The sequence below is a fragment of the Adiantum capillus-veneris genome, chromosome 2 (genome assembly GCF_014529385.1).
Source record: "Adiantum capillus-veneris isolate H3 chromosome 2, ASM1452938v2, whole genome shotgun sequence".
NCBI classification, from domain to species: Eukaryota; Viridiplantae; Streptophyta; class Polypodiopsida; order Polypodiales; family Pteridaceae; genus Adiantum; species Adiantum capillus-veneris.
In genome coordinates, this window is record NC_140932.1 from 161,213,032 (window position 1) to 161,233,660 (window position 20,629).

At 45.3% G+C, this 20,629-nt stretch overlaps 1 protein-coding gene across 1 annotated transcript in view; it reads left to right on the forward strand.

Annotated features, from left to right (window-relative positions):
• Positions 1–1,253: 1,253 nt before the first annotated feature.
• LOC147463973 (5'-3' exoribonuclease 4-like) overlaps positions 1,254–20,629 on the forward strand; it is a 101,616-nt gene continuing 82,240 nt past the window's right edge. The window contains exons 1-7 of the mRNA XM_086492084.1: positions 1,254–2,458; positions 2,544–2,646; positions 2,750–2,826; positions 3,130–3,321; positions 3,406–3,525; positions 3,617–3,679; positions 3,759–3,893. Of these exons, the coding sequence (XP_086348210.1) occupies positions 2,255–2,458; positions 2,544–2,646; positions 2,750–2,826; positions 3,130–3,321; positions 3,406–3,525; positions 3,617–3,679; positions 3,759–3,893 (894 nt within the window). The 5' untranslated portion in view covers positions 1,254–2,254. The remainder of the gene's footprint in view (positions 2,459–2,543; positions 2,647–2,749; positions 2,827–3,129; positions 3,322–3,405; positions 3,526–3,616; positions 3,680–3,758; positions 3,894–20,629) is intronic.

The following is a 20,629-nucleotide window of genomic DNA, read 5'->3' on the forward strand; positions in this document are numbered from 1 at the left end:
AATTAGTATCTCAATAAATTTGTACCTGGTAAATTGCTTTCCTTTTGCGTTCGCTAATTTCAAATGCCTCTCGTGCATTGTTGGTGTCTTGGTACACTTGTAAACACGACATCTACTTCTTTACTTTCTTTTTCTGTTGAGTAATTTAATAATTCGAATCCACACATCTTGACTCTACTATATCTATTTATTCCGCTTCACATTCACCCGACTCTATATCGAATCTATATCGAATCATCAATACACTCTCTTTCACCTATTGCACTTCACTAATTCATGATTCTGAATGCGTGGTTCTCCTTCCTATCTATTGCAGGCTACACCAGACGACGTGACCCTCCGCATCTCCGTGGAGGTGATAAAAGCCCCTCCAACGAGCGCTGCAGGGAGCAACCTGTGAGCCAGAGAGGAGCGACTCCCATACCATGGCCATAACCACGCTCATCCCCTTCATACTTGCGCTTCTTTGTCCACCCTCATCCCCTTAATCGATTATCTCACCTTGTAATCGACCTTTTGGTCAATCTAATAAAGAGGGTTCCATTCTCGTATTAAACTCTTTCACTCTGTCTCTTTGTTTCTAAATTTTATGAACTTTTCGGCCTTTGTTTCAATGTCCTCAATTTCATGTCACAACAGTATGTGCCAACGATTTTGAAAAAAACGTTGTAACACGAATCTGAGGTGATGCCCTATCTGTTAATCGAAAGTGAAGCAGAGGAAGCCTTCTTTCGCGACGCACGGGTAGCAGCTGGGATGCACTGGGAAGGCAGTCGTCGACGCCAGCAAGGCCAAAGGAGTAGCAACGGGTAGCAGCTGGGATGCACTGGGATGCACTGGGAAGGCAGTCGTCGACGCCAGCAAGGCCAAAGGGGCTCAATGAGCAGTTGCAGAGGTTTGCGAATAGGTTGAGCATTAGAGCCTGGGGGGAGAGATATTTTTATGTAACATGGGGGAAGGCCTGTGCTGCAGCGTGCTCATCTGTTTGGATGGCTTAGAGTAGCATCAGATCGAGCTTTTGTTATGTCATGTTCAAGGTTCGAGTCCAAGCATCTCCATTTTGATGGGTAACAATGAAGGGAGAGCTTGCACGGAATGGCATCAGGGTAGATTCTAGCTTATAAATTGAAGAACCTACCATTTAGTAAATAACAGTCGTTTGCTATTTACTAATTACTAATGGGCTCAATTTCATGTATCTCGGGAAGGCTAGTTTCCACTTGTCAATTCACATCTCCAAGAACCCAAATCTTTCATTGGCGTGTGTTGTCGTGAGAAAATTTAAAGGTTCGGCTCTATTGATTCCGTCTGGCTGGCTACGACCCTGCAGTTTTTTCTTCCCCGGCCATAGCGATGAGCTCGCTGCTCTATTTCTGCGTTCATTACCTTCGCAATTCGAGCTGTGCCTTCATGGGTACAAACCCTAAGTGCCTTTGCGTCCTGTTGCCTGCTTCGATCGCCACGTAGCAGGAGAGACTGTTCATTGCCGTCGAAGATTGTTTGATACTTGTCTCATCATCTTGCCCGACAGTTCACTAGCAAAAACCCTCTTTCAGGTGAACAGCTTTCAGAAGAGAAGAAGGCAGGTTAACAGAGAAGGGAGACGGACGCTGGGCAGGGAATTTTCCTTTCTTGTTTCTTTCCATTTTTGATGTTTTCCTTCAATTCTGCGAGCCTTTTGTTTTGCAAGGATATTCTTGCCCTATGCAGGTGACTGCTTCTTTATATGCAGTTGATCTGTTTTGTTGCTGATGCTGTTTTTGTCAAGAGGGCTTCTTTCGCTGTTTTGTGTTTTCTCAAGAAGTTTCGTTTGGTAAGCTAGCATAAGTTTCCAGGGCTTTAAAAAGGAAACTTTGTTAAGCCTTTGGTCTTACACTATCAGGGCATCATTAAGCTTCTACTAACAGCTAGTTTAGCGCAGCTTTCTAGATTCTCTAGACTCTCTGGATTCTCTAGACGTCCCCACAGTCTTCCTTTTTACATCATTGCGCTGTCTCCTTGGTTTTTTCCATTTAAAAACAATAAGGTGCACCAATTTCGTTTTTTGACATGTTCTTTTTGGTTCCAATCCAAAAGAATTTGGCTTTGTAAATTATTTGTCAGCTACATTGTTTCACGGGGTCGTTGTTTCGATCTTGTCATCTGATTCAGCTGCTTTTACACCCCTTGCTTGTCTATTTACCTCATTTTTGAGGCATAGATTTTTTCAAAATTCCAACGGGTTACTCGTAAGGAGAGCTGTGTACCGTATATCATGGGAGTGCCAGCCTTCTACAGGTGGTTAGCAGACAAATATCCTCTTATAGTTGTAGATGTGGTAGAAGAGGAGCCACAACAGACACAGGGTCAAATTCAGCCTGTAGATACAAGCAAGCCAAATCCAAATGGTTTGGAGTTTGACAATCTTTACCTTGATATGAATGGTATCATTCATCCATGCTTTCATCCAGAGGATGGGGTAAATGCTTACCTCTTGCTTCATATCTTCCATCCACTTCTAATCTTTGCAAGTCACAATTTACTGACTTCTCTTTTCTTAGCAGGCTGCACCCAAGACTTTTGATGAAGTTTTTCAGAGGGTGTTTCAGTACATCGATCGCCTCTTTGCAATGGTGCGACCCAGGAAGCTTTTGTACATGGCAATAGGTATAAACATATCTACCCAGCTGTTTTAAGCTCCTTGGTGGCTGTTGGCCTAATGAAATTTTATTGAGAGGGAAACTTTGAGGTTTGTTTTTCTTGTTCAAAGATGGTGTGGCACCAAGGGCGAAGATGAATCAACAAAGGTCTAGAAGGTTTCGTGCTGCAAAAGATGCCGCTGAAGCAGTATGTTATATTGTCTTTTTTTCAACAAAAGTCTGTTGCTAGTGTTGCTTTAAAAACTTTAATTTGCCGGGGCTCCAGCCCATGTGAATGGTTACGTTGTTATTTGTTGGCTTACTGGCTTTTATAATAGGTTTGAATGTTTTGGTTATGAATGTCTTTATCTTCAGGCATTTTTTGGTATTGTCACACATTGCATATTTTGCTTCGAGCATGTGGTATTATCGTCAAAGTGTTTGGTTGAAACATTTTCTGTAAAGGTGGCTTTTAGTTTACAGTTGTGAGAATTTTTTATGGATGTCTAAGGCTGCAGACGAGGAAAGATTGCGTAAGGAGTTTGAGGCAGAGGGTCGAGTTCTTCCTTCCAAGCAAAAGTCTGAGGCTTACGATTCAAATGTGATCACGCCAGGCACACCTTTTATGGAAAGTCTGGCAGTAGCACTGAGATACTATATACATCTACGTCTCAATCATGACCCAGGATGGCGTCAGACCAAAGTAAAACAATCTTGCCTGTTAACGTTTCGAAAGAGATTTTTTTGCGAGGCATCTTCTTTAAGTTGTAGGCTTTATACCTTACAGGTCATTCTCTCAGATGCGAATTCTCCCGGTGAAGGGGAGCATAAGATTATGTCTTACATACGATCACAAAGGAATTTTCCTGGTTTTGATCCAAACACTCGCCATTGCCTATATGGACTGGTAAAGTTTTTGCCCAGCACAATCTTGTCACCTCTCTTTCAGCGAATGCTCCTGTGTAAAGGTGAATATTTGAAGGTTTCTGAGTTTCCAGGATGCTGATCTGATTATGTTAGCCCTTGCTACTCACGAATTACATTTTTCTATTTTAAGAGAGGTAATTGTAGCACTTTCCTAATCATAACAATGTTTTCATTGTGTGAATTGCTTATGATTCTTGAAAATGCATTTTGCAGGTTATTACGGTTGGTACTCAAGGAGACAAGTGCTTTCTGTGTGGTCAAAGTGGTCATTTGGCAGCTGATTGCGAGGAGTCCAACGCAGGCTCGTCAGAAACAGCAGAGGAATCTGTAAAGAAAAAGCCCTTTCAGGTTAGTTTCCTGTCTTCCTGTTGAATTGTTCTAACCTAGAAAAACCCCTTTCAGGTTAGTTTTGTGTCTGCCTGTTGCAATTGAAGTAAACTATGATTTAAATATGAATCTCGAAGAAATGGTCTAAGTTCTAACCTCGCACAAGTTTGTTTTGCATGTAAAATTTAGTTTGCACGATCAGCAATCTCTCTCTCTCTCTCTCTCTCTCTCTCTCTATTGTGAAGAACAGGATGCTGTTTTCTTTTACTTAAGCCCCTTGTAGGTGCAAAAGGTGCTTGCCTACAAGGGAAGTAAAACTGATACAACCGCCTGAAGGCAAAGTACAAGGCTGCCAAATGGCATAGAACCTTTGCAAACTGAAGCCCATCAAAAACTGTAAAAACTGGAGACTAATGTCCGCAAGCTACACAGTGTGCTTGATCTTGTACATTCTGATGTATGTAGCATGCTTACTAAGTCTATGGGTGGTACATATTACTTTGTCTCCTTTGTTGATGATGATTCTAGGAAAATTTGGGTTTATTTGCTTAAGTCTAAGGATGAAGCCTTTGCTGCGTTTAAGAGATTTCATGCATTTGTGACGACCCAAACTGGTAGAAAGCTAAAATGCTTGCGTACAGACAATGGGGGGGAGTACACAAGTGCTGAATTTAACAAGTTTTGTGAAAATTTGGGCATTAAGAGGGAGCTTATTGTGCCATACAACCCCTCTTCTAATGGTGTGGCTGAAAGATTCAATAGGACACTTTGTGAGAGGGTGAGATGTATGCTGTCCACAGCTAATCTCTCTCATGGATTTTGGGGAGAAGCTTTGAAAACTGCAGTGCATATATGCAATCGATCCCCTCACATGTCTTTGAAAGGTGACATCCCTGAAGAGGTTTGGTCTGGCAAGCCTGCTTCATATGATCACTTACGCATTTTTGGTTGCGAAGCTTTTGTGCATGTTAGACCTGAGTTGAGGAGTAAACTAGATGCGAAGTCCATTAAAGGCATCTTCATGGGATATGGTGAAGAAGGCGAAATGGGTTACAGGATTTGGTTACCTCAACTCAAAAGGGTTGTACGCAGCCGGAATGTTGTTTTTAATGAGGCAAGGCTGCTTCAAAACAATTGTGCCTCAAAGCATGACTATAAAAGGGTGAAATTTTAGCATGACCAGCCACCTGTTAGGCCTAATTTTGACCCTCAGGATGTACCACGAATGGCTGAAAATGTAGACGATCTAGTGGTGTTTGAGCCAGATGATGTTGAACAGTAAATTGAGGCTCTTGAAGGGCATTTGCAGCCAAGAAACAATGCTGAAAATGGTGCTGAAAATGATGTACAGCAGTGTCACAAAGTGATGACGTGGCGGATAGCAAAAACCCTAATTTCTGCCAGAAACCCTAAAATTCTTGCAAACCCTAATTTCTGCCAGAAACCCTAATTTCCGGAAATCGCGGAGGTTGAAACTTTTTTTTTTTTTTTTGTGGAAAATGATGAGCGACGCGAATTTTGCTTTTGCTTTAAAAAAAAAAAAAAGAGAAAAGACTCTCTAAGAGAGAGAGAGAATTGATGCTTTTGATTTTAAAAGCTTTTGGGGCTCTGCTTTTGGGCATCCCTTATAACCTTTAAATTAGTGGTGAGGGCCTCACTTCTCAGAGCATCTGGACGTAGAGTCTGAGAGTGAAACCCTAGCCACTCTCATGTACTTTGATCTGATTAATATAAAAAGAAATACCGAAAGGGGCGCCAGTCTTTGGGGCCAATATCTCTAGGCACGGAACTCCGCCGGGCCAGTGCAAATCCATTGTGATCTGTGAATTGTTTTGCAGTGGGTATTTGGTGCTGTCGCGGTTGATTCTTGACTTGGAGTGTCCAAGTCTGTTACAAGCAGCCCATTGTTGATGATTTTGTCGTGCCACCTGATGTAAACCCATTGCCGGATAATGTGGATCATTGGGTGAGGTGGTCTACTCGTCAAAGACGGCCTGTGAGTCGATATGACCCCTCTTTGCATTACATCATGTTGACAGATGAGGGAGAGTCTCTTACGTATAAAGAGGCAAAGACATGTGAGCACAGCGACAAGTGGGAGCTTGCTATGCAGGAAGAGGTTAAAGCTTTGCATTCTAATCATACTTGGGATTTGGTTGAATTGCCCCAAGGAAGGAAGGCTATTCCTAACAAATGGGTGTATAAAATCAAAACTGTTGATGCAAAACCCAAGTATAAGGCAAGGCTTGTGGCAAAGGGATATGTTCAAACTAAGGGCATAGACTTTCAGGAGGTGTTCTCTCCTGTTGTGAAGATGACCACTTTGCGTGTACTGTTTGCCATAGTGGCTGCTCTTGATTTGGAAATGGACCAAATGAATGTACATACCGCTTTCTTGCATGGTGATGTGGAAGAAGAGCTTTACATGAAGCAACCCGAGGGTTTTGTCATCCCTGGCAAGGAACATTTGGTATGTATGCTCAATAGAAGCTTGTATGGGCTGAAACAATCATGTAGACAGTGGTACAAGAAGTTTGATCGCTTCATGCTTAAACATGGTTACCAAAGAAGCCATGCAGACCATTGTTTGTATACCAAACGTGATGAGGATGGCAGCCCTATCATTCTTGTGCTCTATGTAGACGATATGTTGATAGCTGCAAAGAAAAGAAGCACTATAGATGCTCATAAAGGGCAGCTGAAATCTGCATTTTCAATGAAAGACCTTGGGGCAGCTGAACATATACTTGGAGTGCGTGTTACATGGCAAAGAGACAAGCGCCTATTGTATTTGTCGCAAGAAAAGTACATTGAAAAGGTGCTGGACAGATTTAACATGGCTGAAGCAAAGCCTCTTGGTGTGCCATTACAGCCATATGTTAAAATCTCCAAGGATGATTGTTCCAAGTCAAAGGAAGAAGACAATGACATGCAAAGTGTGCCTTATGCTTCAGCTTGTGGTTCACTTATGTATGCTATGGTTGCTACTAGGCCTGACATAGCCCATGCAGTGGGAGTTGAGTCGGTTTATGGCTAATGCAGGCAGGTTGCATTGGGATGCAGTGAAGGCCATTATGAGGTACTTGAAAGGGACTAAAAACAAATGCCTCTGCTATGGTAAAGGACCAATGGAGTTGAAGGGATTTTGTGACTTTGACATGGCTGGTGATGTGGATACACGGAAATCCACAAGTGGCTATCTATTTACTCTTGCGGGAGGTGCTGTTTCATGGTGTTCTAGATTGCAAAAGATTGTTGCATTGTCTACTACAGAGGCTGAATATATTTCAACCACTGAGGCTTCCAAAGAAGCTATTTGGTTAGCACGCCTATGCAATGAGTTTGGCTTGCCTGCCAAGGCACCTATGCTTGGTTGTGATAGCCAGAGTGCCATATGTCTGGCAAAGAACGCCATGTTTCATGTACGCACAAAGCATATTGATGTGCGGTATCACTTCATACGAGAAGTGCTTGAGGATGGCCTTATTACATTGGTTATGGTCCATACATCACAAAATCCAGCCGATGCTCTCACTAAGTGCTTACCCAAAGCACAACATCATCTATGCATAGAGATGGTGGGAGGCAAGTAGCTTAAAGGCGCCATTTATGCCTTAAAGTGGGAGGTTGTTGGGTTAAAGGCCTAAATAACCCCTTTTTGTACATTTTTATACTTTGTCCAGGTTCATATTGAACCTGAACACATTTTTTAAAGGTCACTTATAATAAAAGTGGAAAAACCCAAAACTCACTTATTGAGTTTTCCCCAAAAACGTGAGCCCTCTCTCTTCTGCTAGCGCTTCCTCTCCTGCTGGCCTTCGCTTCCCCTCTTTGCACACACACTGCACTTTCTCGCGTGCTCTTTCACTTGCACACACCGCCGCGCTCTCATCCAACTGGTATCAGGTTGTTGGGTTAAAGGCCTAAATAACCCCTTTTTTTACATTTTTATACTTTGTCTAGGTTCAATATGGACACATTTTTTAGAGGTCACTTATAATAAAGTTTGGGATAACCCAAAACTCACTTATTGAGTTTTCCCCAAAAACGTGAGCCCTCTCTCTTCTGCTATTGCTTCCTCTCCTGCTGGCCTTCGCCTCCCCTCTCTGCACACACTGCACTTCCTCGCGTGCTCTTTCACTTGCACACACCGCCATGCTCTCATCAACGGGGACGGGCACCAAGTGCCAATAGAAAAGAATAGACAAAACAACTATAAGCACTTCAAATAACAACTGAACTGAAAGAGAGAGAGTGCACGACACATCAGATGGGGAGTGGCGGAGTTCTACTCTGAGAGAGCATTGGCCCCAAACCAAGGCCTAAAATTGATAGGCATAGTTTAAATTTCTTTTGACAGGCAATTTTCCAAGCCCCCTTCCATATGCTTTGTGTAATGCGATCAACTTACATAATTTGCCATATATAACGTAAATTTGAGGGTATAAACACAAACAATAACAGACAATTTTGAGATTCTAGTATGTCAAATGATAGGAGGTTTTTTTGAAGTACCTATTTGGATAGGCAAAATAGTCCTTGACAGAAAAACAATTGTCAATTTTAGGCCCTGCCCCAAATCTTGGCGCCCCTTTCGGTATTTCTTTATTTTGCTTGAATAGTACAATGTCGGTACTCGCGCTGTGCACCTTCACCCAGAAGAGTGCCAGTGACTAAGCCCTTTGCACATATTTAAAGGCCCTTGGCCTATGAAAAGCAGTTTACATGAAAAGCTTCAAACTCAAAAGCATCTGGTCTCCAAAAGCTGCCAACGCGTTTTGCGAAAATCCGTACAGGTGCCACTTCAACATGTCCGCGCGTTTTGCGGGGCGTCCGTACAGTCATGCTACTTCATCAGGTAGCGAAAATTGTGGGATGGCCGTACAGCTTGCCACGTCATCAGTTGGGCCGTGCGTGTGTGTGTGGGCTTTACTTCTTGTGACTTTGGCCCCATCGAATAGGGTCCCATAAGTCGGTGGGAACTCCTCTGGAAAAATAGGCCACTCGGCAGCAAGACTTTGCAAGTTGGTAAAACTTCTTCTGTTGCTTCTGCTTCTTCTAGGGTTTAGGCCCCTCGACCGGGATGTGCAGGTTGGCTCCGTTCTTTAGTGGCTTGACACGTCAGCAGTTTGTGACATCAAGCCACTGAAGACCCTAGTCGACTTGGAGAGGGGCCCAACCTACAGATCCTTGCCGAGTGGGGGCAATTTATTAAAAGAGTTCCTACCAACTTATGGGACTCCGTCCAATGGGGCCCAAGCGACACTAAGGACTAGCGTAAAAGATGATGACGTGGTAGCTGTACGGACACTGACAGGTCTACGGAACTCGGCGTTTTACGCTGATGACGTGACGATTGTATGGATTTCTCTTGTTTTGCGTTGGCTACTTCTGGGTGGCCAGATGATTTTAAAACTTGAATGCTTTTCATATAAACTGCTTTTAGAGGCCAAGGGCCTTTAAATACGACCCATGGGCTTTCACTATGGGAGTCTACCCGCGAGAGATGCAGTGTCACAAACTGTTGACGTGTCAAAGCCACAGAAGAATCGAGCCAACCTGCAGATTCCGTTTGCAGATTCCGCTTGATGGGGCCTAAATCCTAATTGAAGAAGCAACAAAAGAAGCAACATCAATGGAAGAAACTTGCAAAGTCTTGCCAAGTGGCCTATTTTTAAAGAAGAGTTCCTAAACTGCTTTTAGAGGCCAAGGGCTTTTAAATACGACCCATGGGCTTTCACTTTGGGAGTCTACCCGCTGGAGATGCAGTGTCACAAACTGCTGACGTGTCAAAGCCACAGAAGAACCAAGCCAACCTGCAGATTCCGTTTGCAGATTCCGTTCGATGGGGCCTAAATCCTAATTGAAGAAGCAACAAAAGAAGCAACAAAAGAAGCAACATCAATGGAAGAAACTTGCAAAGTCTTGCCAAGTGGCCTATTTTTAAAGAAGAGTTCCTAAACTGCTTTTAGAGGCCAAGGGCTTTTAAATACGACCCATGGGCTTTCACTTTGGGAGTCTACCCGCTGGAGATGCAGTGTCACAAACTGCTGACGTGTCAAAGCCACAGAAGAACCAAGCCAACCTGCAGATTCCGTTTGCAGATTCCGTTCGATGGGGCCTAAATCCTAATTGAAGAAGCAACAAAAGAAGCAACATCAATGGAAGAAACTTGCAAAGTCTTGCCAAGTGGCCTATTTTTAAAGAAGAGTTCCCGCCAACTTACGGGACCCCGTTCAATGGGGCCCAAGTGACACAAAGACATTAAATACAGCAAGACCCACACACACACATACACACAAATTTGCGTAAACTGTTGATAACGTGGCAACTGTACGGACTCCTGCAAAAAGCGTGGACATGTTGACGTGGCAGTTGTATGGACAGTCCCACAAAACTCGCTAACAGTGCCACTTGGCACTTGTACGGATTTCCATAATTTGCGCTGGCAATTTTTTATACCAGCTTTTGGGGCCAGATGTCACAGGGACGGGCACCATGTGCCAACGAAAAAGAACAGACTGAACAACTTTAAGCACTTCAAATAACAACTGAATTGAAAGAGATGCACGACACGAGAGACGGGGAGTGGTGGTGTTCCGCCCCGCCAGCATCTCCATTAATTGGTACTCTGTAGGCCGAGGTAGCCCGTATTCTTTATCTGCTATTCCATTTGAAATTTCCATGCTGCCTCTTGTTGCATTAGTGTTAGGAGGGTTCGTCTGATTCTTGCGAGAATCATCACTTGAATCCATATGTGTCGCGGGAAAGGGGATCGGATTTCCTAGTAGCAGAGAAATCGGTTGAGTTCTGATACCATTGTAACAGACTTTGGCACCTGGAACCGGCCCGTAGGGCGATAGACTTTGGCTTTCAGCAGATTCTTTACTTGATAACTTTAGGACACAAAGGAACTTCAATAAACCTGTGACTGGAATTCAACACTTCAACACATTTCATGACTTGGTAGCTAGAGCGCTACCAAGCAGACAGCGACACCTTGTTGGCCCCAATGACTAGCGTCTCTTTCGGCATTTCTTTATTCTTATTACACTTGAGAAAAACCTGTAAACTTCTACAAGTTGTCCCTGTAACAAACTGCTGACGTGTCAAAGCCTAAAGAATGGAGCCAACTTACAGATGTCGGCCGAGGGGCCTAAACCCTAAGAAGAGCAAGTAATAGAAGAAGTCCTACCAACTTATGGGGACCCCGTCCGATGGGGCCCCAAGCGACATAAAGGATTAAAATAAAGCAGGACCAGCACACGCACAAATACTGATGACGTGGCAGATTTTCAAAAATTGCGCTGGCTGATGACGTGGCAGTTGTACGGATTTCCGTGATTTACGCTCGCAACTTTTTGGCATTGCTTTTGCACCAGATGCTTTTGAGTTAAAAGGCTTTTTCATGAAAAACTGCTTTTCAGGCCAAGGGCCTTTAAATATGAGGTTAGGTGTTATGTCCCGCTCAGAGGAGAGGGGATCTAGCCCAGATGCCGTCGGGATGGGCGTTCAGTGTCCGGGCGGACGTAGTGTGAACACGGCCAGTGTGGCCGGCCATTATTATAAAAGGGAGGCCAAGGCCTCATTTGCAGTTATCGACCCCACTGGCAGAGTGCCAATGGGTAGCCCGCGAGGCTAGGAGTGCGCGAGGTCACCTCGAGAAGGTGAGGCTAGGTGGTATGGGACGCTCGGTCTTACAGGTGCACGCCTACGTCTTCGGACGCTGGCCCCAGCACGGGGGAGCTGTCGGATGGTGGCTATGGTCGGGTGGTTCGTCCGACGCGTATCTGTAGGTGGTCGGTCTGTGTGGCTGGGAGATCCTTTCTCCTTGTTCGTTTCATGGTATCAGAGCCGGCTTGGCTGCACGAAGGACTGTGTGCACGCCTATGGAATGGTTCGGGTCGGAAAACCTCGTGTTCGCGTTTTTTTTAGTGATTAAATTGCTGAAATTATTTACTTTTCTTCTCGAAAGCATGTTTGCAGGTAAATAATGAAGTTCGGTAGCTGATTTTGATAAAAATCAGCAAATTAATAGTGGGAGTGCTGAAAATCAGAGGATTACTGTCACGAGGACGTGGCATTTATTAACCATGTCACAAAGATGTGGCAACTTCTAACCTTGGTTGTTGGTTTCTTTCCAATGGGGTTTATTTTATTTGTTTTGAGACCCTCTTTTTGAAGTAGCAAACGGTCGGACATTGTATGGCCAATGTGAACGGTAGATTCACCCGCAGACGGGAAGTGGTCGGCACTGGAATTCGTATGGTAAGAGGATGTCTAGGCCCAGAGCAAGATCATATAGGTCCCCCGTCGCACTTGGCAAGCTGGTGGATACTAGGAAGTGAACTCAATTAAGGCGTAAAGTCAAGGTGGGACTACCAACAAAAAGTATCCGATAGTTGTTCCACATTGCACTTTTGGATGCGGTCCCAATGAGGATAGATGGTCAGACGACCAGTGGGAGCCCAACGGAAGCATCTCCTAAAATTTAGGGAACTGCTATTTTGGGCCGTGAAATGTGTTCGCGTCATTACCTCCGGTATGACTAGGGGAACATTTTACAACTCTGCCGCGAAGTCAACTGGGCAACCGGTCAGGATATTTTTAAGCGGCGAACCCGAAACGGGAAAATGCTTGAACATGCGCCAAGTGGCAAATTTTCATGCACTTGCCTCTTGCAGAAAAATGGGCGCTGATTTTTAAGCTGGGAGAGGCTCTTTTTGCAAACCGTCACAGGTTAAGAGCTATGGAGTGCTTCCTTTCCCTCTTATGTACAGTGCGGTGCTAGGAGTGATGCCCTGCACTCTACGCACTGGCCTCTCTCTCCCCTACGAGCAGTATGTTATGCCCCACTAGTGGGCTTTTCATTTGACCAATGTACAGTTATGTGGGTTCATGCGCGATTGCCGAGGCAAGAGCCTCTTGCACAAGTATTGGAATTCCGATGTGGTTAAGGTTGGCCTTTCTCAAGGCGTGCGTCTTCCCAGTGGCGACTTATGGAGCGGAGATTATGGGTTCACATGACATGAGGAAGTTGAATCCATTAGAGACGCTTATAGCAACTGGAATGAGGTGGGTAGTCGGTAAGGCCACGAAGTCGAGTTCTGTGGCAACAACAACTCTTCACCGGGAGTTAGGGCTCCCCCCCATACCAGCTTACTGTGCAGGGCAGAGGGTACGAGCTTTTACCAAATACGCAGGTCTAAAGACTTGGATTGCAGATTTGGTTAACAATATACCAGACTGGAACCAATTCAAGAAGTGGACTTGGTGTAAAAGGACAGTTTTGGGGGGAGAGGTATATGAACGACGCTTCTGTTGAAACCGCAAGACAGGAGAGCTGGAAGCTCTAGGAACACTCACATCAATGTGTCTCCCTTGATCCTTATATTGAGAGGAAGTATGAGGACACGCGTGGACACCTCTTTAGGCAAAGCATTGGAAAGAACCCCGGTGGGATGGAGGAGAAAGTCTTGCTACTAGCAAGAGTGGATTGCTTAATGCTTAAGGATAAGATTGAACGGGCGCAGTCGAGGACTTGCCCGTTGTGCGGAATGGAAGAAGGTTCAAGGTCACTTACGCACTTGTTGGTACAGTGCCTTGAACTGGACAATCTCAGAAGCTCAATACGACCCTGTTTGGAACATGCTAGACGGCTGTTAAACAATCCTAGCGGTGAAGATACCGAAGTGTTACTCCTTGGAGGGGAGATTAGCGGAAAGCGATTGCCAGGTTGGGTTGTCTCTCGTGGGGCCCATAATGGTCGTCGTGGACCGCAGCTGAGGAGTGCCTATGCGGATAACGTTGCAGCATTCCTCTGCGGGGCCGTATCGCGATACTACAATGCTCTGGCCCGTGAGGGTGTTTGAAGCTCGTAGGGCTTGTAGTTATTGCGTACGGTGCGGTCTCGCCTAACATGGTCCTGGGGCTTTCCGAGCGGGCCTTGGTGACCATGGTTGGCCGGATCGGGATGCCTCCTTTGAGCCGACGCCCACTTTGGGTATAGCAGTCCTACCGGACATCCGTTGGACGAGGGCCTTTTTCTACCAGACGAAAATCCTGGAGTACCTGGGCAAGATTCAACACGGTCTGTGAGTTACAAGGGTTTGTCCCTCTCTCTCAGCCTTGGTCCTTAAGTGCATCACTGAATTCGTTTGGTGATTTCCCGACGTTATACTCAGGTGGCGTGACTAACAAGGGAACATGGACTGACTAACATGGAATGAAAAGACTTTTTACTCCCCCGAGGGGGAAATTTGCTTCCATTCCCCGTTGACATGCCACGATACGGCATGGAGGCGCTTTTCCCCTTGTCGGCAAGTCCGCAAGATAACTTGTCTTTGACTTGTTTGCGTGCACGCGAAGCAAAGGCAGTTTCTTGCTGACTTGCCGGCTCTAGCCCAAAAAAGTAAAAAGTAAAAATTAGCTAGCGGCTAATCCCCCGCAGGTACAGGTGAATTCGGAGAGGTTTCACGCCAGAAATCTCGTCCGATTCAAAGGGCAAGTGGCCCTACAGGTGCGGGAGCTCGAGGTCTTGCTACAGATGCGACCGGCACGCGAAACGGAGCCCAAAACAGGGAATTACAGCCTGCTGTGTATTTTTGCAGGTTTAGGGTTTCGGCCCTAAACGGACCCTAATACCCCCCGGAGGTTCGGGGACGCAAGGGGATCGCTGTACAGGTGAACTGGCGCATTTTTGGGGCAGAAAACAGAAATTCAGCGTGCTGCAGATTCTCGCCAGGTTTTGCAAAGTGTCCGTATGCGTCGGGAAAGTCACCTATTGCGTGGGGATACCGACTGTGAAGTGTCCTAGTACAGTTATGCTGCTGAAATCGGGCTAGAACAAGTGTTTCTTAGCCTAGATTGTGCGGGGCAGCTTGTGGGAGATCACAGGTTTTATTCCCTTTGATAAAGAATAAAGAAATACCGAAAGGGGCGCCAATTTTGGGGCCTATAGGTTGTCGGTGTCTGCTCGGAGCATTCTAGCTTCCGAGCCGTGTGTGTGATTAAGTGTTAATTCCCGCTACAGGTCTCCTTTGCGAAGTGCTCTGTGTGTGTCTAAAGTAAAGAATTACGGGTGTCTAAAGTAAAGAATTACGGGTGAAAGCCAACGCCTACCGCCCTACGGGCCGGTTTCATGGTTCCATTGCCGGGGTATCAATCACTTTTTCCTTAAAGAGTGAGCCTGGATTGTTTAGGGTAAAGACATAGAGTGCAGGAAGGAGGGGATTACACTATGGCCGACAAGGGGAAGGGAATTATGGAAGAGGGTTCCTCTTCAAAGGACAGGAAGGAGATTCCTATGGTTTTTGAGATTGGCGAGAGCTCACCGCCATGTCAGTCTGTACCTCCTGTCAACGTGAATGTCCCTCCAGTAGTACAGGGCTTTATGACTGGGCAACTTGAGGATGATGCGTTCAAGACTCAGTTAGTTGCCGCGGTGAATGCCTTTTCGCAGCTGGTGCAGAATCCGAGGTTTATGGAGTTCTTGCAAGCGCCAACAGTGCAACAACAAAATAGGCAACCTACGCCGCGTACGGAGCTTGTTGATGCTCAAGCCCAGGTACTTCATGTGGCGTAGGAGGAAAGGGAACACTCGCATGTTGCGGAGTCGGGGGCTCCAAAGTAGGTTCCTCCCGTGCTTGAACAGGTGGCTAGAACGCCTATTCCACAGGTTATGCCAGTTCAGCCTGCCACCTTTCAGAGCCAGCATGCTGTTTTGAATGGACAGGGAGCTGGATATCAGGCAATGCACTCAGTTTTTCCACCATCCACGGTACATCCTGGGTATTTCGGGGGTGGATCAGTGTTCCAAAGTATGGCTGGTTATGCGCCTGGAAGTCAGCCGTACATGCCAGGAACAGTGTTCGGGGGTATGCAAGGCATCATGCCAAACCCCATGTATGGTAGTATCGGCATGCAACAAGGTTTCCACTGCAACTAGGGCCAGTTTGGGGTGCCACAGGTTCATTTTGGCATGGCTGGTTTTTCTGGACAGCAGCCAGATATTGCACCTCTGACGCAAAATGTGAATGGCCAACACGTGCCGATCATGCCTACTACAGTGCCCATGTTGCAGACCATTCCGTATGACAACTTGGGGGCACTAGAGAAGCCGAAGGCTTACAAAGAAGGTGGTGCAGCAGTAAAGTTCGGTACCTTCAGTGGTTTCGAGGATAAGACAAAGGCACTCACTTTCCTCCAGCAGTTTGATACAGCTTATGTGGGGGGGAATTTTACAGAGGCCTCGAAGGTCAGGAAAGCTGCCACTTTCTTAAAGGACAATGCGCTTACATGGTGGACGACATTGTTAATGCAAGGATAGGCACCCGCCACTTGGGTTTACTTCAAGCAAATGTTTGTATCTGCTTGGCTGTCAAATGAATTTGAAGCCGACGTCATGACAGATTGGCACCAGCTTACTTCAGCTTCGTGCAAGAGTTTGCTGGAGTACAATAGGAGGTTTTGTAAAGCGTTACTCTCAGTGACCTCCTACAGATTTGTGCCATTGACAGAGCAGATAGAGAAGTACTGTTGTGGGTTGCCTAAAGGGCTTCGCGATTACTGTACAAAGAACAGAGTGGCTACCCTTACTCAACTTATGGAAGTTGCGAACACTGGTCTTGCCTTGTTGAAAGGAGAGGACAGTGGATTTCCGAGCAGTGATAAAGGAGGGCAGCAAAAGAAAAATTCAACGAAGAAGCCCTTTGTGAAAACGGCTCCTGATGCGTCACAGGGGTCAGAAAAGGCCACCAAAGACAAGGATTCAGCCGGGACTTCTGGAGCGCAGGCAAAGAAACAGAAAAGGAAGCCTTTTGTGTGCAAGTCGCTCGAGAAAAAGAAGGTCCTAATGGCTGAGAACAACTGCTTTATATGCGAGCAGCTTGGTCACTTTTCTATCAATTGTCCACAAAGGAAAAGGCCAGCTGACTCAGAGGATAAAGAAGACCAGAAAGGCAAGAAGCCAAAACCCACGGCAGGTTTAGTGCCAGGCATGGTGGGTGACAGGCCCAGCACAGATGCCAGTGAGTTATGCAAGGCATGGGGTAAAGTTAGGGATCAGACGACACTCATCTTCTTTGATCCAGGTGCCAAAGCCAACTTTATCTCACCAGAGTTAGCTATGAAGCTGGGCATCAGAGTTGAAGAGATGGGGTACACAGCAGAGGCAGGTTTGGCATGTCCTGGCCACTCAGTGTGTGTTACTCCCATCATTGGAAAACCGCGTCTGCATATTCAGTGGTATGTGGACATTAAAGAGTTTTACATCATGCCGCTGGAAGGTTGTGACGCCTTGTTGGGGATCCCGTGGATGTTCCGAGTGCATGGAGTCTTGGATGCCTACAACAAAAAGATCACTGTACATCATAGGGGCAAAACTCACATCTTGGATGTAAAGCTTAAAGGAGAGTCAGTCCCTATTGTATGTGCTTCTGCTATCACTTCTGTAATAAAGAATCATCTTTCTGTGTACTTGATTTTTGCACGTGATGTCTTAGATAGTGATCAATCAAATTTATCTGTGTTAGATACAGAAAAGTCAGCATTTTTGCAAAAGTTTAGTGACTGTTTTTTTGATTCATTACCGTCGCAATTGCCGCCAGAGAGACCTGATGACCATCGAATAGATTTGGTGCCAGGGTGTAGCCCACCAAATAGACCTCCCTACAGGGTTAGTGCAGCGTAGCAGAAAGAGATTATGGGCCAGGTTGAGGAGTTATTAGAGAAGGGGCTGATTCAGCCTAGTTCTTCACCCTTTTGCTCCCCAGTGCTCCTAGTGCAGAAGAAGGATGGCTCATGGCGCATGTGTATTGATTACCGTGCGTTGAATAAGAATACCATCAAGAATAGGTTCCCTATTCCTAGAATTGATGATATTCTCGATCGTTTAGAGGGTGCTGCAATTTTTAGCAGGATAGACCTTAAGAGTGGGTACCATCAGATTCGTATAAGGCCAGAGGATGTGCACAAGACTGTGTTTAGAACGACATTTGGTCTTTATGAGTTTCTAGTGATGCCGTTTGGGCTAACAAATGCTCTTGCCACGTTCAACAGAATGATGGACCGGATTTTCCGCTCGCATCAACAGTTTGTTGGAACGTTCTTCGATGACATGATAGTGTATTCGAAGAATGAAGAGGAGCATAGGCGTCACTTGACCATTGTGTTCGAAGAGCTGCGCAGTCACAGGTTACTTGTCAATCCTAAGAAAAGTGAATTCTTCCTCGAAGAGATCCACTTTCTGGGCCCCACAGTCTCAAAGGATGATGTGAGAATGGGTCCCGCAAAGGTCGAAGCTATCAAGACATGGCCAGACTTGAAGACTGTGCACGATGTCAGAAGCTTCTTGGGATTGTGTTACTATAGAAGGTTTATCAGAAATTTTGCAGAGATAGCATCGCCTCTTCACGCTTTGCAAAAGAAAGAGGTCACTTTCAGATGGACCCAAAAAGAGATTTCAGCTTTTAGTCTCTTAAAGGAAAAGTTGACTTCAGATCCAGTTATTGTTTTGCCAGATCTTAGGAAGTCATTTGTGGTCCAGTGTGACGCGTGTGGCAGTAGCATCGGAGCAGTGCTAATGCAAGATGGACGGGTAGTAGCTTATGAAAGCAGAATTTTGCAAGGGCCAGAGAGGACTACGCAACTCTATGAGAAAGAGCTCTTGGCTGTGATTCATGCGCTTTCTAGCTGGAAGCACTACCTCTTAGGTGCTGATTTTGTTGTCCAAACAGATCATCAGACCTTGCGATACTTCTTGACACAGTCAAAGTTATCCGAAAAGCATATGCAATGGGCAAACATTCTTTCCATGTTCCACTTCCAGATTATGCATGTGGAAGGCAAGAAGAATGTTGTGGCTGATGCGTTATCAAGAAAGCCACAAATTTCAGGTGTGTCAATTCCTTAACATCATGATTTAGATGACATGAAGGAACAATATACTGCTAATGAAGATATTGCAAGGATCTTTGAACAGACAAGAGGGGCAACTTCACGAGCACTACCTCCTCAGAGATGGTTTTATGATGATGCATTGCAGACTTTGTGTCACTAGGCCACTGCGACATAAGGTCATGGAAGAGAGTCATGTCCCACTGTATGCAGGGCATCATGGCATTGATGCAACAGTTAAAGCGGTAGAGACATGCTTCTATTGGCCTACCTTGAGGAGAGACGTGGATGCCTTTGTGCGAGTATGCATAGTTTGCCAAAAGGTCAAGTTTGACAGGCAAAAGGCACTAGGGTTGTTACAACCACTGCCGATTCCGGATAAGCCATGGGAAAGCATTGCTATGGGCTTTATCTTTGATCTTCCAAGGACGCCAACAGGGAATGATGGTATATGGACCATTATCTGCAGGTTCAGCAAGCAGGCCCATTTTATCCCTGTTAGGAAGAAGATAAAATCTGATCAGATGGCACGCTTGTTCATGTACAATGTGTTTAAGTACCATGGTATGCCACAATCGATTATCAGTGATCGTGATCCTCGCATGACCAGTTTGTTCTGGAGAGGATTGTTTGAGAACATGGGCACTACGCTCAAGTTTTCGTCTTTGTTTCATCCACAAACTGATGGACAGTCAGAAGAGGCTAATTCTACTGTCTTAGATCTGCTGAAATGCTATGTGTCAGATAATAAGGGCAAGTGGGAACAATATTTGCCTATGCTTGAGTATGCGTACAATAATACGGTGCATTTGTCTACTGGCAAAGCACCTTTTGAGATTGTTGAAGGTGGCAAAAAGGTTACTCCCATTTTGCATACAAAGGACAAGATCTTTGAGGTAGATCGATATGTTGAGAACATGGATGAGATGTATAAGAAGATTAAAGTTGCCTTGGAGAAGACTCATGCAAAGCAGAAAAAGGCTGCTGATCGTCACCGTCGTGAATTGCTACCATCACCTGGTGATTGGGTTCTCTTAAGGTTCGAAAAGGCAAGGTTAACGAAGATGAAGGGCAAGAAACGGCTGTTTCCTAAGCTCAGCATGCGTTACTATGGGCCTTTTCAAGTGCTTGACAAGATCAACGATGTGGCTTACAGGCTGAAATTGCCTGATGCATGGAAGTTTCATAATGCGTTTCACGTGAGTCTTCTAAGACCCTTCGTGGGTGATGTGCCAGAAGATATGCCAGATGAGGATCAGCCAGAAGTTGAGGAACTGGATGAGATCCTGGTACCTGAGCAAGTTTTGGCACATAAGGATAGAAAAGTTAAAGGACAAGTTGCAAGACGCTATTTGGTGAAGTTCGAGAACTATTCGCCTATGGATGCAAAGTGGATGGAAGAGCATGAACTGTTAGAGTCACCAAATGTATTGCAGCTTTACCTTGAAGCCTTTGGGTTATAGCCTACTTATGCCCCAACCCAACGTGTGCAAAGGAGGGGTAATGATAGAGCTAGTACATCAAATGTACATATGAATTCAGTGTAATAGATGGAAATGACAAAAGTACGAAGGCCTCATTAAGTCATTTGTATCTATGTATGTTACGACCTTTCTTGCAGATACATGCGATGATAAAAGAGTGTTAATAGCACAAGATCATCAGTGGCGTGTATTTATGGTATGCAATCGAGGACGTTTGCGATTTCAAGAGGGGGGTATGTCACGAGGACGTGGCAGTTATTAACCATGTCACAAAGATGTGGCAACTGCTAACCTTGGTTGTTGGTTTCTTTCCAATGGGGTTTATTTTATTTGTTTTGAGACCCTCTTTTTGAAGTAGCAAACGGTCGGACCTTGTAT